We start from the raw sequence: 19,860 nt of genomic DNA on the forward strand, positions 1-19,860 counted from the left end.
CATTGATTGCCTGGAAGTGCTGCCTTTCAGATTAGATCTAAGAGGCTTAGAGTTTTTCAAGACCTCCACGAATCTGAATACGAATATCGTTTGCATTTTGCTTCTAAAAAGATAAGAATTCAAAACACCTCTCTCACTACAAACTAATTAACAGCTTTTCTTTAGTCTTTTATTTACACACGTCCTTAAAGTTTATTCTCTGCACTGTTTTGCCGTCATGTTGTGCAATGTCTCGTCCTTTTTTCGTCCGTCATGGTAAGGTCTCTTGTCAATTTGAAGGATTGTTTTCTATAAGCCTCGGACTACCCCTAAAGCCGTACGATCTCCCATTCCCTATCTTAATTATGTATTAGTTTCTAGTGAGACTGTTTTTACATTTACGTATCGTAGCCGAGCGACAAAAGGTAGATGTAAACAAAGGAATAGAGAGAAACAACTTTTAAAATTGTTATTAATAAAAATTAGAGAGGTTTACTTTTTTTCTTTAATAATATAAATATGTAATTTTTACAGCGCTGCTTATAACGGTAAGCAACTTGTTGTGCTAACTGTACTCTCTAAATGTAAGAGTGAAAAACACCACTCTTCACGTTTCGAGTTGTCCTGCATGTGGCTCTTTATAAGAGTGGTGGTTATTTCACGTTTCACTCCAGGACAGAATAAAAAATCACTCAAAAAAGATGCAAACTTCAATCTAAAAGAGTGGAAGACCACTCGAAAAAAAGTTGTCCCTTTTATGGCTCTTCAAAGAGTGCTCTTCACTCTTTTGCATTTAGAGAACAGCGTATTTCACACGCAGCAGGAAAAATAGGCGGCCATCTTGCATGTTCACCGTTGCGTTGTGACGTCATTCTTTTTCGTACTGTGGGCCTAAGCACCGGAAGGTTGGCATGCCTTTTCGTATGCTAATACGGTTAGCGATGCTATCAAAACACACAGAAAGCACAAAAACAGCCGTTAAACAGCTTTATGGAGTTTGGCCCAGTTAGTGTCATCAGCAGTTTGTTCAAAGCCAAGTCATGACACTTGTGCCTTTAAGCAAAGCACTCAACCTTCAGCCATACATAATTGTAAAGGTATAGTGCATTCTGATGTGCCATCAGACTACTGTAAGTGGATAATAAACCTCGCCTATACAATAGTTTTGTGATGCACTCACATTTTTCAAAAGATTAACCTACACATGCCTTATATGAAAGGGGGATAAAGTCAAAGCATCTATACCTCACCTTAAAGGAACACGCTGCCTTGGATCGGTCGAGTTGGTCTTTGAAAAGCGTTTAAAACCACACAATATTTTTTGGTTGTGAAAATCATTGTATTCTACTTTTACAACATCTTTCTAATCATATGCGTTTTTAAACAAAAGGTTACAAACGCTTTTTATAAACTAACTCGTCCAATCCAAGGCAACGTGTATTTTAATTTGGTGGAAATTATCATTTTGTTCCATGTTTTTTTTTTTCAGGGCAAAAGTTGGAAACGACGTTAATGGAAATCAACAATGATTTTCATTAGATATCAACAATGCATGGGTCACGCTTTACATAGCCAACTGTGCGTAAGTCAACATTTTGAAATGTGACATCATCACATTCTTAGTGAAGTTTGAAATGTGTTTTATTGGAAAGGTCTTTTAAACACAATGTCATCTTAAACCGTCTTAACACTATTTTTTAGATACTTGTAAATATTTTTTTCTCTCTTTCATTGTAATTTTAAAATGTTGGAAAAGTGTGCACCACAAAACTGGATTCAGCCATGGAGCTCTTCTTTTCTACTTTAATTTGGTTTTCAAGTTAACCACAAACAAAAACACAAAATACATAAAAGCAAAGTTATTCTGCAGAAGGGTGTTTTATTGATATAACAGCGGTGAGTAGATGTAATAATCTACATCAGTGAGTTTAAGAAGTAATAATCTACATCAGTGAGTATAAGATGTAATAATCTACATCAGTGAGTATAAGATGTAATAATCTATATCAGTTGGTATAAGATGTAATAATCTACATCAGTGAGTTTAAGAAGTAATAATCTACATCAGTGAGTATGAGATGTAATAATGTACATAGATGAGTATAAGATCAGTTGGTATAAGATGTAATACTTTACATCAGTGAGTGTGAGCTGTAGTAATCTACAGCAGTGAGTATAGTATGTATTAATGTTCGTCAACTGGTAAAATATGTAATAATCTACACCTGTGAGTATAACATGTAATAATCTACATCAGTGAGTTTAAGAAGTAATAATCTACATCAGTGAGTATAAGATGTAATAATCTACATCAGTGAGTATAAGATGTAATAATCTATATCAGTTGGTATAAGATGTAATAATCTACATCAGTGAGTTTAAGAAGTAATAATCTACATCAGTGAGTATGAGATGTAATAATGTACATAGATGAGTATAAGATCAGTTGGTATAAGATGTAATACTTTACATCAGTGAGTGTGAGCTGTAGTAATCTACAGCAGTGAGTATAGTATGTATTAATGTTCGTCAACTGGTAAAATATGTAATAATCTACACCTGTGAGTATAACATGTAATAATCTACATCAGTGAGTGTAAGATGTAATAATCTACATCAGTTGGTATAAGATGTAATAATCTACACCTGTGAGTATGAGATGTAATAATCTATATCAGTTGGTATAAGATGTAATTATCTACTCAGTGAGTATAACATGTAACAATCTACACCTGTGAGTAAAATATGTAATAATCCACATCAGTTGGTATAAGATGTAATAATCTACATCAGCTATTTAACATTTTCTATAGTTACATGCAGAAAATGTACTTTTTTGGGGGGGGGGGTGTTTGTTTTGCCTCCCGGCATATTAGCAAAATGGCACAACCAACTGAAATGGGCAGATCTACAACAAAAACAACAGGCCCGTGGAAGTGTTTTATCATTTTTCATTATCGTTCAGATAATTCTTCAGAATATATTTTGAAAGTTTAATTCAGGTGCTCAAAGTCGTAAAATACAACACACTTCGTACCGTTTGTTTAAATGACCCAATGTTTTTTTTTAAATATTTTTATATATATTTATACATAGAACCTTTTTTTCCGGCAAAACATCTCCACAGCTGATCAGCATGTGACTAAAGGGCCCAAATATTACTCGCATAATCTTATTTGAAAGATGTCTCCGCATGTTGAAATGAATTGAATTAACGGTGTTTTTGTACTGATGGCAATATTACTTTATTTTGTTACTGTGATCAACTCATGTAAGTTAAGGCTTTCTGTCGAATGAGTTTTTGGACGGCTCATTAAAGACCATTCGAGATGACACTGGAATGATCAATAAATAAAACTCTTATAACGGCTGATATTGCATAATGAACATTTCTCATTAGATATAAACTACGATAAGCATATACCACACTCACGTATGGGCCTACTGTGCAAGGATGTAAATTAAAGACTTTGGCTACTGTTGGTAATTACTCAAAACAATTTGTTAGCATGATAACTTACCATGGTAACGAGCAATATATGAAGAGCTGTTAATAGTATAACTTCGATCATCTATGCTCACAGTTTTTTATGCATGTATATTTGGTTACATCTAGTGAGAATACTAGTTTTTCGACAATATGAAAAGGTGTACAGTGCCATTAATGTACACAAGGTTAAAGTCACCTGGAAGTGGTATTTTTTCAAAATAAAGCTTTTGCCACTAATATATGTGTTTTGATGAGTGGAATGTGAATAAACAGTTAACTAAGGTTTAAAAAATCAGTTCTTATGTTATTTACAAATTTAAGAGTAGACCCCGACCCGAGAGGGCGCTGTTCATGACGTCAATCGAGGCAGACTTTGCCTGTAATGCGTAGAGTAAACAAAATTGCAAAGTACTTGTCGGACCAAGTCGTGAGTTTGTACGTTTTTTTTTTGTTTTTTCCGGCAATGCCGACCAGGTGTATTGCTGCTGAATGCAGAAAAACACTTTTTGAAATGTACCAACTCACGACTTGGACGTACATGTACTTTGCACGTGTGTTTACTATACGCATTGCAGGCAAAGTCTGCCTCGATTGACGTCACAAAAGGGGTAGGCGGAGTCAGCCTCCCAAACAACTTTATATATTTTTTAAACATATAAATCGTGACAAACAATTACTAAAAAAATTGTTTTATTGTTCGTAAGCATATACTCTTATGTTTGAAAGGAAAAAAAATCTATTTCCAGGTGACTTTAATTTATGTGTGAGTATTGATTGGCCGCCAGTCAGCTACTAAGGATGAATCACGTTCAAGAAAATTCAAAGGTAAGAAGTCTTAGTTTCTTCCATTTTCATTACCATAAAGTTCTTACATCTGACTGAATTCGTCCGCCGGGTGCGGTGAAGAGGAAATGGTGGACTATGGGAGATCCAGAGGATTGACCGTAATATATATATCTGTGTGCAATGCACAAATAGTTTGTAATGTTTAAGATTATATGTTAAGTAATTAGTAAACGGATGTTGATGAGACGTCAGACATGACACGTTGCACGGACGTCAAAACATTACGCCAGATGTTGACGACAATATTGAACATATCCTTTTTGTCACCAACCTCCATACAAACCTTATTTTGACACAATATTAACGTCGAAATTAGGTTGATGCAACGTCGGCCAGAACGTCAAATCCGGGTGCCAAAATCACTATGACTCAACGTCAGGCATACTGACGTTGATGTAACGTTACCATCCCCGTCGTCTGACGCTTTAATGACGTTATATCAACGTCAGTATGCTGTGTGAATTGTGAATATTAATTTCTTTAACTCCTTTCATATAAGCAAAGACAATTAATTTGTTTTGCGACGAGACTCTATGATCAAAACCTCATCTTGCGGATGACTTCTTTACAGTCTTTTCTGAACCGTCTGTTTGCGAGTCCATAAATAAGCGGATTGACAGCATTGTTAATGTACACAACATAACTTATCTCCACCAAGATTCCAATGGACGATGGATTAACCATTACACCTCGAAAATAGGAGACCAATACCGTTGCGTAGATCCAGTACGGCATCCATGTCAGCAGATACACCAGACTGGTGATGAAAAGCATAAGGGTCGTCTTCCTCTGTAGCACCGCCGATTTTCCATTCCGAAAGGGGCCACTTTCATTTGGTAACGCACCGCACGGGCCGCCGGGGGTTGGTTGTGGTCCAGCAATGCTTTTAATTTCCATCGGTAACGAAGCTTGTAGAGTGTGTCCAGATATAGCAACCGTATCAACAGTATTGCTGGAGGTTTGTTGACTACTTTCTCCAAGGCTAATCGGAAATCTCGTGGACCACTCACTATCTCCAGCCTTATTGTTTCCCTCCTGTACCGTCGTCTTCAGGGCACCTACCCGAGTATGTTTCCGGATCCTTAAGTAGACTTTTCCGTAGCACAGGGCAATCATGATCAGTACGAACACAAATTTAGCAAATTGCAATGCAAATACCAACTCCACTTCGTAGGGATTTGAGAAATTAGATGACGAAGCGAAGAACCCGGGGATATTCATGAGAAATGACAATACTAGCGAGGCCAAAACTGCTATCTTACCGCGCCTATGGGTGAAGAACCGGCGCTGTGGACGGCAGATGCAGTCGTAGCGATCCGCTGCGATCACTCCGGTCAGCACACTCGATGTACCAAGAGCGATGTACTGAAACGATATCAAAACAGTCACCCACAGCGGTGCAGCCGACCCGGCAAGATGCAGAATACGCTCGGAGATACCCAGAATATGCAGGAAACAGACGGCGAGATCGGCCCAGGCAAGTCCCATGATCAGAACGTGGGTGCTGGTCTTGAGAGTCTTAGTCCAGTACACACGAAGGATGAGACAGTTACCAGGCACACCGAAGAATACCACGATGATATGGTACACCAGCTGACATACGGTTACCCCTATATCATAGTAGTTCCCAGCTTCAGTCAAAGTTGAACCCGAACTATTTTTCATTGCAGCTGTAGCTTGCCCTGGATTTTTCTGTTCAAATACCACACTCAAATTTCAAGTAAGATCAGTACGAAAACCACGTAAAAATATCAACACCAGCTTTTTGTCTCTCGGTAGTAGTAGCTCCAAGTTGCAAATGTGGGGAAAGTGATCGTCCTCACCCTCAAATAAAAGACGAAGTTTCAATTTTGATCACCACCAACCAACACAAACTAATCCAACGGCCTGCGGAGCAGCCTGCGCGAAAACAGCGTTGCTCGTCGTGTTTTAGAGTTTGTTATTTAAAAGATGTCATACAATGATCGTATATAGGGCTTTTTTTTTTGTAATTCCCGTTGCCATGGTTTCCATGTTTTTACCGCCATTATTCACAGTCTCTTCCCAACTAACGGTGCGGGAAAAATGATAGGCACTCGAGCAGACACGTTGTGTGGTATAGTCAGTCAGTTATTCAACACACAGTATTGTTTGCTTTAATGATTTTATCCAAGAGTACTATTATAGGATTTCCCGGCCAATTTCATCAAAGAATTCATTCAATTTTATTAACACGCTTTCAAATTCACGCGATTTTTCTATTTCAATCAAACCAGAGTTTCTCTTTCGATATTATTGCATTTAATTTCATTAAAAGGCTTTCTTGTTTGCTCATTGATTGAATGGAATGGTTGACCAGCCTCGGCGACTGGCTTCGACGAAATTGAATTAACTAAAGTGACCAGTTGAATTTGATCAGTCTTATTTTGTAGCGTGAATGCTCAAGTACTGAAAATGAACGACCCCTTTTAACTCTGGAATGTAGGTGTAGCTCAGCATTTATTTTCAAACGACATTGAATGAGCCTGGTATTAACTTGCATGAATTTTCCTGAAGGCCGAAAAAGACTGAATTTCAGAAGCCCCTTGGACTAATTAATATTCAAACCGAGGTCACACTTGAAAAAACGATGCTTATCAGTGCAGATAAATCACAAAGGAAACAAGTGTACTGCGGGTAGACTGCATGCAATTATACGAGAGTAAAATGGTAGCCATTGTGTCAAGCTTGAGCGGGTTATTTGAGTATGCATAAAGCAGCTCTGAGCAGCAGAGCGTGAAAGAAGGGCGTTGGCACTGACCGAATCAGAGCTGTGAATTGAGAGAGTTGCGACATGCGGGACCAGTTTTCTTTGGTCACGTGGTTGCTGGACGCCATGTTGTCTCCAAATGCACCACAACCGTCTGTGGTCGACGTGAACGAGGTCCACGTTCACTCAAATCTAAAGGTCCGTACGTTGGCATTGTCAACGCTTGCATCGAAGCACGGTGTTCCCCAAACGTAATGTCGTTTATAAAATTAATGATCCTCTTTAGGGTCGAATAATTAGGAAGGCGGCAACGAAATGTTAATCTAGGCAGAACATTGTGCATTTCATTAAATGTTGTTCTATTATACGTTTGGTAATCACTCTTAAAATGAATGGCAATACAAACTATACCTTGGCTAGAAGTTTACAGCAGCTTTCAAGAGGAGAACGTTTTTTGAGAGTCATTTTACCACGCCCCACCGAGCTCCATTTCCCGCCTTCGTGCATCACCAAGCTATCCGCCTCCACAGTACTTAAGCAGCATGCCAGTACTTAAGACGATCAGAGCATACTGATCGAAACGTCAAGTTTTCAGAACCACCCCAACTCATTAGAAAAAACCGCAAACCTTTCCATATCGTGTTTTTATCATCGGAGTTTCAAATCCTAAAATATTTGAGAAATTGGTATACAAGCGACTAATTTGTTTTATTGACAAGCATGGCCTTTTATCAGAATCCCAATACGGTTTCATAGCACAAAGTTCCACAGAGTTAGCTATTACAAGTATGTTAGAGAAAATTATTAACGCTATTGATAATAAACAATTTTCAATTGGTGTTTTCTTGGACCTGTCCCAGGCTTTCGACACTGTTAACCATGACATTCTTTTTTCAGTAAATTAGAGAATATTGGTGTTCGTTGGTTGGCCCTGGAATGGTTTAAGAGCTACTTAACACACGGAAAGCAATTTGTTTCGTATAATTCTAGACAATCATCCGATAAATATATTTCTTGTGGAGTTCCTCAAGGTTCCGTATTAGGTCCTCTATTGTTCATTATGTATATAAATGATATTTGTAATTCGTCTAGTTTGATCTCATTCTGTATGTTTGCAGATGATACAAGCCTTTTATATAATCAACATAATGTTGACGTAGCTATACAAAACCTTAACGTAGAGCTCGTTAAAATAAATAACTGGCTTCTAGCAAATAAACTGTCAATTAATGTTCTTAAAACAAACTATATCATTTTTTGTGTTAGGCAAAGAAAATAATTTGTGCGCCATGTACCCCTCTGTTTAAATGGCAGTACTCTCAACCAAACAAAGAGTTGTAAATTATTAGGTATTAATATTGATGAGAACTTGTCCTGGAAAAAAACACATAGATGTTTTAACCACCAAAATCTCAAAAAATGTTGGTATTATGAATAGATTGAAATATTTTCTACCGCAAAAGATTTTGTTAAAATGCTTTCATTCTTTCATATTTAAATTACGCAATATTATCCCTGGGTCACGGAAAGGCACTATGTAACAAACTTTTACTATTGCAAAAGAAAGCCTTTATAATTGTTACAAAAGCCAAATATCTTTCTCATTCAGCTCCTATATTTGCCGAACTTAAAGTGCTCAAATTTAATGACCTGTATCGTCTGAACTTGGGTAAATTCATGTTCAAGAACAAATACCGCCTGTTAACTAATAGCTTTAATGAAATGTTTACTTTAGCTTCATCAATACATTCTTATGGTACTCGTAAAGCATTGAAGGGGGATCTGTATGTCAATCACAATAGAACTTCAGTTCATAAAAATAGCGTTGTGCAACGAGGAGTAGAATATTGGAATATGGTCTTCCCATACATTTTAAGCAACCTTCTACAATCAGTACATTTTCAAGAAAACTTAAACACCACTTGCTAGATACTAATCTGTAATGCCATCAAAATCTAATGTTGTTCTTTTTAATCGTTTGCTTTGTTTGGTCTCAGCTGTCAGCTTGTGTATACCTGTGTGTCTGTTTTGTCTCTCAAATAGGGAACACTTTGGTACACTGTAGTAATCGGCGTCTTACTTCACGAAAGCGAGATGTAGTTTTTTTCCTTCTTACTGTTGCATTATTTTGTTCTCTGATTTTTATCATCATTGTAATTAGGCAAATTTATGTACAATTTAATCGGCAATCACTCTACCTGTATTTTAAACGAAAAACTACAATAACTACTACTCAAATGCATATTCCGTATAACCTTATAATTCATGACTTTAATAGTACGAGTCCATTTAATGATGACTCGCCTTTGTAGGCCTACACCTATCGTCTGACCATGTTGTCCCTGGTCTTTATCTTTGTTTGTGTTCCTTGGTATCATGTTTGTCTGTCAATAGGTTAGGGCACAAAAGCATTTTGCTTAACCTTACACCTAAATGTTGTCTTTAAATTACTGCTTATTTATTTTTTTGAAGTATTGTGTACCTAATCATACCTCATATACTATATTGCTTGTTTTAATTTTGACATGAATGTACGCTATTGCATTATTTTTTTGTATGACAGCATTGACAAAATAAATGTACTGAATCTTCTAAAATCGTTTTACTTTGAAGTAATGCGGTTCAATTTATCAATTTTCGATCCCCGAAAATTTGAATCTACCAAATATGACTGTCAGAAACGTTTTTCAGATAACGTATTCCTATTAAGGATTAAAGGCAGTGGACACTATTGGTAATTACTCAAAATAAATATAAGCATAAAACCTTTCTTGGTGACAAGTAATGGGGAGAGGTTGATGGTATAAAACATTGTGAGAAACGGCTCCCTCTGAAATGCCATACTTTTCGAGAAAGAAGTAATTTTCCACGAATTTGATTTCGAGACCTCAGATTTAGAACTTGAGGTTTTGAAATCAACCATCTAAATGCACACAACTTCGTGTGACAAGGATGGTGTTTTCTTTCATTATTATCTCGCAACTTCGATAACCGATTGAGCTCAAATTTTCACAGGTTAGTGATTTTATGCATATGTTGAGATACACCAACTGTGAAGCCTTTAATCTTCCTGCGTACACATACGCTCCGATTTTTAATCGATATCTCAAAAAGCTATTACCTTTGAAAATAATTTTTAGATTTCACTTAATAAGAGCAGCTGATAGGTTCGTCGTTATATTTAAAGCAAAGATGTTTTTACTAAATAGCCATCAATCTCCGAGCTAATGACGTCATAATATGCTGAGTTTCGTTTAATTTCAATCCCCACATGGCACGCAAAGCTTTACAAATCACCCCAAAAAGCCTTCTGACATCTCTGCGGCTCCTTGGGGTGAGAAATTTAACTCAATCAGTGCAGACGTAGCCTTCGCGTGTCCTATAATGGGGAAATCAACCAATCAGACCAGATGTCTGTATCAACTAATAATGGTGTGATCGTCCAGAAAGCTAGAATGTGTCACGATGTTTGCATGCTTGTGAACGGAAAACTGGGCCCAATTTCATAGAGCTGCTAAGCAAACCAATTTGCTTAGCATGAAATTTCTTCCTTGATAAAAACAGATTTACCCACCAACTTTTCATTTATTGCATATTGCTTGTTACTGGTATTCAGCTCCTGCTTACCCTGAAAATCACGTGGAAATTTAGTTGGTAATCCTGTTTTTATCAAGGAAGAAATTTCATGTTAAGCAAATTGTTGTGCTTAGCAGCTCTATGAAATTGGGCCCATGCAGGTAAAACACACTAAGTGGGTCCGTACTTGAGTCTAGGGCACTTGCCACAAATTATAGGACAAGTGGCGTATAGGCCTACGTATTTAGGGGGGGGGCATATATGGGTTTGCTTTTGATGTATCGAACCCTTCCTTTGTGGGGAGGGGGGGGCAAAAAGTCCTCTCGACTGAAGGGGGGGGGATTGTAACAGTTTGGGTGCCTTCATTGTCTTTATTAAATTAATCCAGTTTGCGTGCAATAGAGAGAGATTTAGTTATACGCAGCCTTTGCACGGATGCTGTCCTGGGCTATCCCCATTGCATATATCATGCACGCCAGTCTGATCCACATCCGGAGTCCGCACGTATAGTATTCAAGCACACGCAGACGGAGCAGTCCACATGTACACGCAGACACGCACCGAGTCGGTCACTGTGTGTGCATGCGTATCATCATACACGGACTCCGTGGATATGGGCAACCTTGTAAAATTAAACTCAACTCAATTCAATTCAACTCGACATTTATTTTCATAATGCGAAATCACATACAAGTAATTACAAAGAAGACCTATCGAGCAAAGATAATAAAGAACACTAGCTATGTATGAGACACAGTAAAACAAGGGCAAATATTCAGAGGCACATTCAACAGATAAAGTGTTGTTTAGAAATGCCCAATAAAACAACATACTGGAACAGTATACACATAATGAATGTTTATGAGTGCAATGGTGCGAATATGTTCATGAGTTTAAAGATGGAATGTTCTATTCAACGAGGCGGAGCCGAGTTGAATGGAACATTCCAGCTTTCAACGAATGAACATATTCGCACCATTGCACGAATGAAAAACATTCATTATTTGTTTTATATAACATCCAAGTAGATCTTTGTCATTTTGATTGAAAGATACAACTTTCAAAACAAACAAAGCGTAGGCCTACAATTTTTAATTGTAGAAGCCGAATGCTAGTAATTTTACATAATATGCCTTGCAACAACACTGCTGCGTTACCAAAGACACGCGCACGCAGTGATGTTTTTTTACTCAGCTTTTTCGTTCCATCCGGCAGCGTGCAATGGTACATTTCGGATGGAACGAAAAAGCACGGTGAGTGACTCAGCGTGCAATGGTACTTTTATTTGCTATCACGTGACGGACAATCCTCCAATCAAATGGCAAGGATCTGCTTGGGTGTTATATAAAACGACCTATAGGACGGAACAAAAAGGTAAATTGGAACTAGAGACTGACAGAGGTGAAGGATGAAAAGAGAATAAGATACTCAGGATAAGATGCAATCAATCACAGCAACCCAATCCAAAACTTCAAGATGTGGTGTTACACTTGCCGGCCGGGCTTAAAGAGAACTTGAGTTTTAAAGTAGGCAATAATGGGCATTCCATATTTCATCAGTCGTCTCTTATAAATTATATATACAATGCTAACAGCACATTTTAAATGTCTTCAAAACAAGTTCTACAGTAAACGACAAGCAAACAACAGATTTAAGGAACACGTTTGGAAAGTCTACAGTGTAACTACGATACAGACACATGATGTGTGTGACTGTTATGGAATAAACATAAAAATGAAGCCCATACATGTCCAATTGAAATGCAGCCCATCCAACAACCTTTAATTCTAAAAAGTTATTTTTACATCATTAAACGCAGTGGACACTATTGGTAGTTACTCAAAATAACTATTAGCATAAAACCTTACTTGGTAACGAGTAATGGGCAGAGGTTGGTAGTAAACAATATATGAGAAAAGGCTCCCTCTGAAGTAACGTAGTTTTCGAGAAAGAAGTAATTTTCCATGTATTTTATTTCGAGACTTCAGGTCTCAAAATCAAGCATCTAAAAGCACATAATTTTGTGTGACAAGGGTGTTTTTTTCTTTAGTTATTATCTCGCAACTTCGACAACCAATTGAGCTCAAATTTTCACAGGTTCGTTATGTTATGCATATGTTGAGAAACACCAAGTGAGAAGACTGGTCTTTGACAGTTACCATTAGTGTCCACTGTCTTAAATATAAATCTGTGACTTATGGTTTTCTGTCAAACCTGTACACATTGGATATGTCCATGGACATTGTTTACATAACATATTGGACAGTGTGCCTACACACAATCAAGTTTACACCATGATATCCCACTAAACACTCAACAGCGGGGCTTTTGAAAAAGGTGAAATTAAATTTGCATTTTGAAAAACCAACAACTGAAACTTTGTGATGTTATTTCTCTTCATGTATAACAAATGTACAAAAAAAAAACACGTGTTGGCTTTTGCTGAAGACTCAACATCATCCAATTCCAGATGACTCGCCCGATCGTCGTCGGGTGTGTGTGTGTGTGTTTACCTCTGTCATGTCTTTGACCGGTCGACTGTCGTGATTTTTAGCCGCCGCTCACGTCACAGGGGTGTTACGTAATCATTATAGATAAGCTGTTTTTGACTCGCGGCCGGGTGCATTTTTGACTCGAGTTATTTATAATTAAATGCAAATTTTGAGAGTTAAAAGGTTATTAACCGGTATCTACGATGTCTATTTGGCCATAAAAATGTTATAGTTGAAATATTGAGGTAATCCTTTATTGGCTCTTTAAGGAATGATTTAAGGCCCAGGGATCAGGGGGTAATAACGTTGGAGCGCCATTGCGTGACGGACCTGAGCGCCATATTAAAGCCATTATTATAGGTTTTCCCGGAAAAAATCCATTCATTATAATTCATGGCTCATTCAAATGGAGTAGTTTCACTAGTTTAGCATTCACTGGTTAAATCAGATTAATTTTCACTAGGCCGCTAGAATCATTCTATTTGTCTGCGCACTCAAAATGACATACAAACATTGGAAGAACAAAAAGGCTTCCTCGGTTTGCATGCACTATTCACAAATCTGTCAATCCCAATCCTTCGCTATGATATCAAAACTGGTGACTATACTAGACATTGTGTGTACAGGTTATTTATATTGATATTTATTTCAAATTATTATTATTTTCCAAAGAGAGTGTTTTATATAGTGTGTTTGCTTCCCTATGTGACTGGATTAACAGGCTTTCGAGCTACAGTGTTTAATTATACTTTTGTTGATCCTGGCCATCACATTAGGGTTGTTTCATTTTCCTGTGCCCTTACTGTTTTTCTTGCTTTGTATTTACTTTTGTACATGTACTTATATTATCTATTTGACATACTGTCTGCTTGTATTTGTAATTGTTTAATGGCCAAATAAAGAATAAGAATAAGAACTAATTGGAAAACGAATAAAACATGTCTTTGTTGTTTAGAAGATAATCAATCGGTAGTACTTTTTCCCGGGAGGCCAATCAAATTCAGTTTGACATTTCGTTACTTACATAGGTTACTAAGCACCTCTTTACACTCTTTTCTAAACCGTCTATTTGCAAGTCCGTAAATAAACGGATTGACAGCGTTATTCAAGAAGAAAAGCACTCGTATCTCATTCATGACTATGTAGAAGAGAGGGTCAACATAAATACCCTCGTCTTCACCCGCATCGGCGTTCACAACTGCTATCATGATCCAGTGCGGCAGCCACAGTAGCAGGAACACAACGCTGGCCACGAACAACATCACGGTCGTCTTACGCTGAAGGGCTGCGTTGGTATCCACCTTTTTAGCTTGGCGCTGTTTGACGGGATTCAGACGAGGTTTGTTCCCGTCACTCGCCGTGTGACGAAACGCTTCAGGCTTCTTCGGTGCTCCTTGTTGGGTGGTATCCTCTCTGGCAGGACTAGGTACAGTGAATGGCTGAGATGTATCATGGTGGGGTACGGAATTGAGACAATTAGATTCAGTCTTGACTGTGTCTTTACTTGGTTGTCCACTGGTAGGCTCTTTGGACGAAGAAGCAACTTGCAAGCTGGAAATATTCACTGCATTTGCAGAAGACATAATGCCGACTTGAACATGTCTACGGATGGTCATGAACACTTTGGTGTAACATACTCCAATAATCGATGGAGGAAACAAAAAGCCGATGATGCGAACCACTGATGCCAAGTTTACAGACGGAGTAGGCGTTCTGCCAAACTGCTGGACGAATTCAGGAATGGACATCACGGCCGCCATGATAAATGAAATCACGATCGCTATTTGTCCCCGTCTGAGGGTGAAGAACCGCCGTTGCGGACGGCATATGCAGTCGTAGCGATCCAGTGCAATCACTGTAGTGATCGAAACGGAGGCCATGACCGACGTGATCACTATTTTCTGGGTGATCACAATGGCTTGCGGAATCCCTACAGTCTGGTCAATAATGTCGATGATCTTTACCGAGCAAACGATACAGTCGGCCAAAGCCAGGCCCTGAATTAAAACGATGGTGCTGGTTTTGACAGTCTTCCTCCAGTAAACGCGTATGATGAGGAGGTTACCAGGAACGCCCAGTAGCACCACCAGTATCTCAACAACCACGCGGAAAACGCGCACACTTGAATTCTGTGGCTGACCGGCCTTTGGGAAAGCATCGTCCGATAGTTCAGATGTATTTGCTGTGGGAAACATATCCATTGCTACAGAAAGACAGGTCCAGAAATTCAGTTTGCTGTTTGTAACGAATCGTTTATTTTCTTTGCTTTATTTTTGTGATGCTTCACGACACTTTAGTTCCTGACACAGAGGAACAAATTTCCTTGGAATAATTGTGGCGTTGTGAAAAACATTTTGCTTTTATGGACATAAATAACAGATCCAGTTGCGTGACATCCTGTCTCATTTACATAATGTCAGTTATTGTTTTTGGAACTCGACCATACCGACCAATGAAAAGGCAGGATAAATATAACAGGGATGCTTTACAAAATACGTGCCTCTATGGGGTCTTTCACACAATGAAACAATGGACCCCTGATGCGGAATTTCTTTGTTCAACTTGGACCCCACACGGGAATTAGTTAGAAAATGGAATGAAAAACAACATAAGCAGGACCCCACAAAACCAAATCCATGTAGCCTTGCTCAAGGCAGTCGCATTATTCGCTCCGAAAAGACGCAGCTGTAAACCCACCCGCCGTATACCCTGTGCATGGTGTGTGCGATCACACCGAATGACCCACCCGTGTATGCACACTGTCACATCGCACGAATACTGTTCACACAAGTCATCGCATTCGTACACCACTAACCGCATGCGGAGGCCGTAAGGCCGAACGGCCTCCGCATGCGGATAGTGTACGGGGGCATCGTGTTGTGCGATGTTACGCACAGTGAATACGGGTGGGTTTTACGCACAGTGAATACGGGTGGGTTTTTATACAGCGGCGGTCTTTTTTCGAAGTGAATAATTCGACTGCCTTGAGCAAGGCTAAATCCATAGACCTTATCGCAAATACCAATGCGCAAGCGCAGACTGTTGAATTAGGTGCATTGTGGGATAGATATGCATCAAATTTTGCTACCAGCTAGACCACAATGCACCTAATTCCAAGCTTTACGCGCGCGCCCCGGTATTTGCGAAAAGGTCTATGGGGTATAGTGTGCGTGTGTTGAGGAGCCCTCACACACGCAACTTGTGTGTACTTTGGCCTATAGGACTGACACGTCATAACTCTATGATTGCGAAACAACGCGCATCTAATTCAAACGAATACGATTATTCGTATACCTAACAGATCTCAAGCACATGCTTTAGAAACCTCTTTAGTTGCAGCAATATGATTACGTTAACAGACTTCCTCGATGGTCCGGTGTGGCGGCCTCAGCGCTCCGGCGTACTCAGAGCTCCGGGTGACGTCACCGGGGATTTCGGCACGCAGTAATCACGGTCTCAGATCTCTGGCGTGCCAAGCTCTCCGGGATGACGTAGCATGCTGTCGTTGCGGGCGTGAGTCTCCGGTGCTCTGTATGCATGCTGCGCTGACCTCCCCCGTACCCCTCCCCCTACCGCCACGAATAAATCTTCGAGACCTGTTTTGTTATCGAACGAGTGCTTTTTCGAGGGGCAACCCAAAACCCTTTCTGGCTTTCAGAAGAACCTTCTTTGTAATTCCCGCTCCTCAAATTATTATTCCCGCTCCTCTTTTATCACAATACTGTCGCAGACGCTCCACTCGTTCACCACACGATAAGGGGCGCCGTCATGACAGCTACGAGAGTAGACTTGTGGACAAGTCGTTTATGGTCCCACGTGAGGTAGTCCAGTTGCAGCGAACTGCTGGTTGCGCGACTACTGCAAGCTGCCTGGAGTCGGGAGCGCAGTAGTTGCGCAACCAGCAGTTCGCGCGCGGAGAGCACCGCTGCAGCTCGAATATCTCATCACCGCGTGGGACCATACACGACTTGTCCACAAGTCCACTACGAGAGTGTACTCGGCACGGCGCTAAAATCTACTTCTTTCGCTTGGTGTGCGCAGGCACGGCATGACGTAATACTAGCGTATTTGGTAATCTGGAGCTCTGAGTACGCCGGAGCTCCGAGACCGCCACACCGGCCTCCCATATAGTCAACCCCATTGCAGAGAAGGTCAACCCCATTACAGAGAAGGGCAATGTATCAACTATTACCAGAATGTGCTTACGTGCTTGACTAAAAAACAATCGCAAAAAACCCCCCACAAGTTTAGCCGAGTGCACCCCACGCAGAGTGGATGTGGCGAGATAATGAAAGCACAGGCGGGTGTATACAACAATAGTGGGAGTAAAACCTCAGTGGTCCCACCAATCACAGAGGAAAGGGGAAATTTGATATTGTGTAGTCATTAATAATAAGCTCTGTAGGCATATTGTGTTTTTTTCTTCAATTTGTTTATATAACCCCATACGATGAACCCATGGAAATATCATAATTATTTATTGTCACCTCCATTTTAACAGGAAGGTTGTCACGTTTTGGTAGAAACAACAGTGTTTAATACATAACCTTTTGGCTCTTCTGCTATGAAGCTTAAAGGGCCAGAGCACATCGGCTTTACTTGGAAGATCTTCTAGGAATGGAGAAGAACAGTCCCTCAAAGAAAACATCAAATTTCGCCGTTTTCGAGCTAAAAAAAAAAGGGTCACGTTAGAACCAAAAAGTGGTTCTAAAATATCACGCGAGTAAATATCTTCCGAGTAAGCCGATGTGCCCCTTTAAACTTCATAGCAGAAGAGCAAAAAGGTTTAATTAATGGGCTTATATTAAAGGCAGTGGACACTATTGGTAATTACTCAAAATAATTATTAGCATTAAACCTTTCTTGGTGACAAGTAATGGGGAGAGGTTGATGGTATAAAACATTGTGAGAAACGGCTCCCTCTGAAGTGCCATAGTTTTTGATTTCGAGACCTCAAATTTAGAACTTGAGGTCTCGAAATCAACCATCTAAACGCACACAACTGCGTGTGGCAAGGGTGTTTTTTTCTTTCATTGTTATTTCGCAAATTTGATGACCGATTGAGCTCAAATTTTCACAGGTTAGTTATTTTATGCATATGTTGAGATACACAACTGTGAAGGCTAGTCTTTGATAATTATCAGTAGTGTCCACTGCCTTTAATCGATTTAAACTCAATTACTTTAATAGATCACCGATGTTCCTGTGGAACTTTCAACACCAATATTCGACAGCAAGGTTGTCACGTTTTGGTAGAAACAACGGTGTTTATTACATACTGCAGTTATTACATGGCCATTGTTGTTCCCAGATAATTATTTTGCCCGGGTAACGGGCGATTTCCTATTTCTCTTGTATTTTCTTCACACAATTTCGAAAGTATTTTGGAAGCATTTCACTTCGAAGTTATGTGGTCACTATACTGTATCAAGACTATGAGTTTCAGACTTTAAAAAGCAAATAAAAGAAGAGTTATACTGTCAGTAATGTTTCGTAGATTGTGTACATTATGGATTATTATTATTGCGGTGGCCCAAGTAAGAAAACATAGTCTCAGTTTACTGAGAAAAAGTAAAATATCACGCGAGTAAATATCTTCCGAGTAAGCCGATGTGCCCCTTTAAACTTCATAGCAGAAGAGCCAAAAGGTTTAATTAATGGGCTTATATTAAAGGCAGTGGACACTATTGGTAATTACTCAAAATAATTATTAGCATAAAACCTTTCTTGGTGACGAGTAATGGGGAGAGGTTGATGGTATAAAACATTGTGAGAAACGGCTCCCTTTGAAGTGCCATAGTTTTCGAGAAAGAAGTCATTTTCAACGAATTTGATTTCGAGACCTCAGATTTAGAGAACTGAGGTCTCGAAATCAACCATCTAAACGCGCACAACTTCGTGTGACTAGGGTGTTTTCTTCTTTCATTATTATCTCGCAACTTTGATGACCGATTGAGCTCAAATTTTCACAGGTTAGTTATTTTATGCATATGTTGAGATACACCAACTGTGACGGCTAGTCCTTGATAATTACCAGTAGTGTTCACTGCCTTTAATAACAAACAACATCATGGTTGTTGTGTCAGGGATTTTGTACCCACTCATATATTTCAAATATTTGTAAGAACCCTAAAAAATCATTCTTGCACATCAATGTACATGTATTTCAGACAGTGAGATTGCTCATGCTACTGGTATCAACTTAAATAAAGCATTTCATTGAATAATATTTCAAGGGAAGTCTTTCATCATTACCTTCTGTAAACCCTGTAAGTTATTTGTAAATCTGTGAACTTTTAATTTTTGTTCTGTTCAGTGGACACTATTGGTAACTACTCAAAATAATGATTAGCATAAAATTTCACTTGGTAACGAGTAATGGGTAGCCCACCTTGTTGAGCTGTTAATGGCTCCGCTTTTAACATCGGTCTCATCACTGTCGCCATTACATACGACAGTGATGAGACCGATGTTAAAAGCGGAGCCATTAACAGCTCAACAAGGTGGGCTAGAGTAATGGGGAGCTGTTGGTAGTATAAAACATTATAAGAAACGGCTCCCTCTGAAGAAACATAGTTTTCGAGAAAGAAGTAATTTTTCACGAATTTGATTTCGTGACCTCACAGGTTTAGAATTTTGGGTCTCGAAATCATGCATCTGAAAGCACACAACTTCGTGTGACAAGGGTGTTTTTTCTTTCATTTTTATCTCGCAACTTCGATGACCGATTTAGCTCAAATTTCACATGT

At 39.1% G+C, this 19,860-nt stretch overlaps 1 protein-coding gene across 1 annotated transcript; it reads right to left on the minus strand.

The window, feature by feature from the left end:
- Nucleotides 1-4,852: 4,852 nt before the first annotated feature.
- LOC139934128 (probable G-protein coupled receptor No18) lies at nucleotides 4,853-5,980 on the minus strand. Its single transcript, XM_071928424.1, has one exon. The coding sequence runs from the start codon at nucleotides 5,978-5,980 to the stop codon at nucleotides 4,853-4,855; it is 1,128 nt and encodes a 375-aa protein (XP_071784525.1).
- Nucleotides 5,981-19,860: the final 13,880 nt, after the last annotated feature.

This window comes from Asterias amurensis, chromosome 2 (genome assembly GCF_032118995.1).
Source record: "Asterias amurensis chromosome 2, ASM3211899v1".
NCBI lineage: Eukaryota > Metazoa > Echinodermata > Asteroidea > Forcipulatida > Asteriidae > Asterias > Asterias amurensis.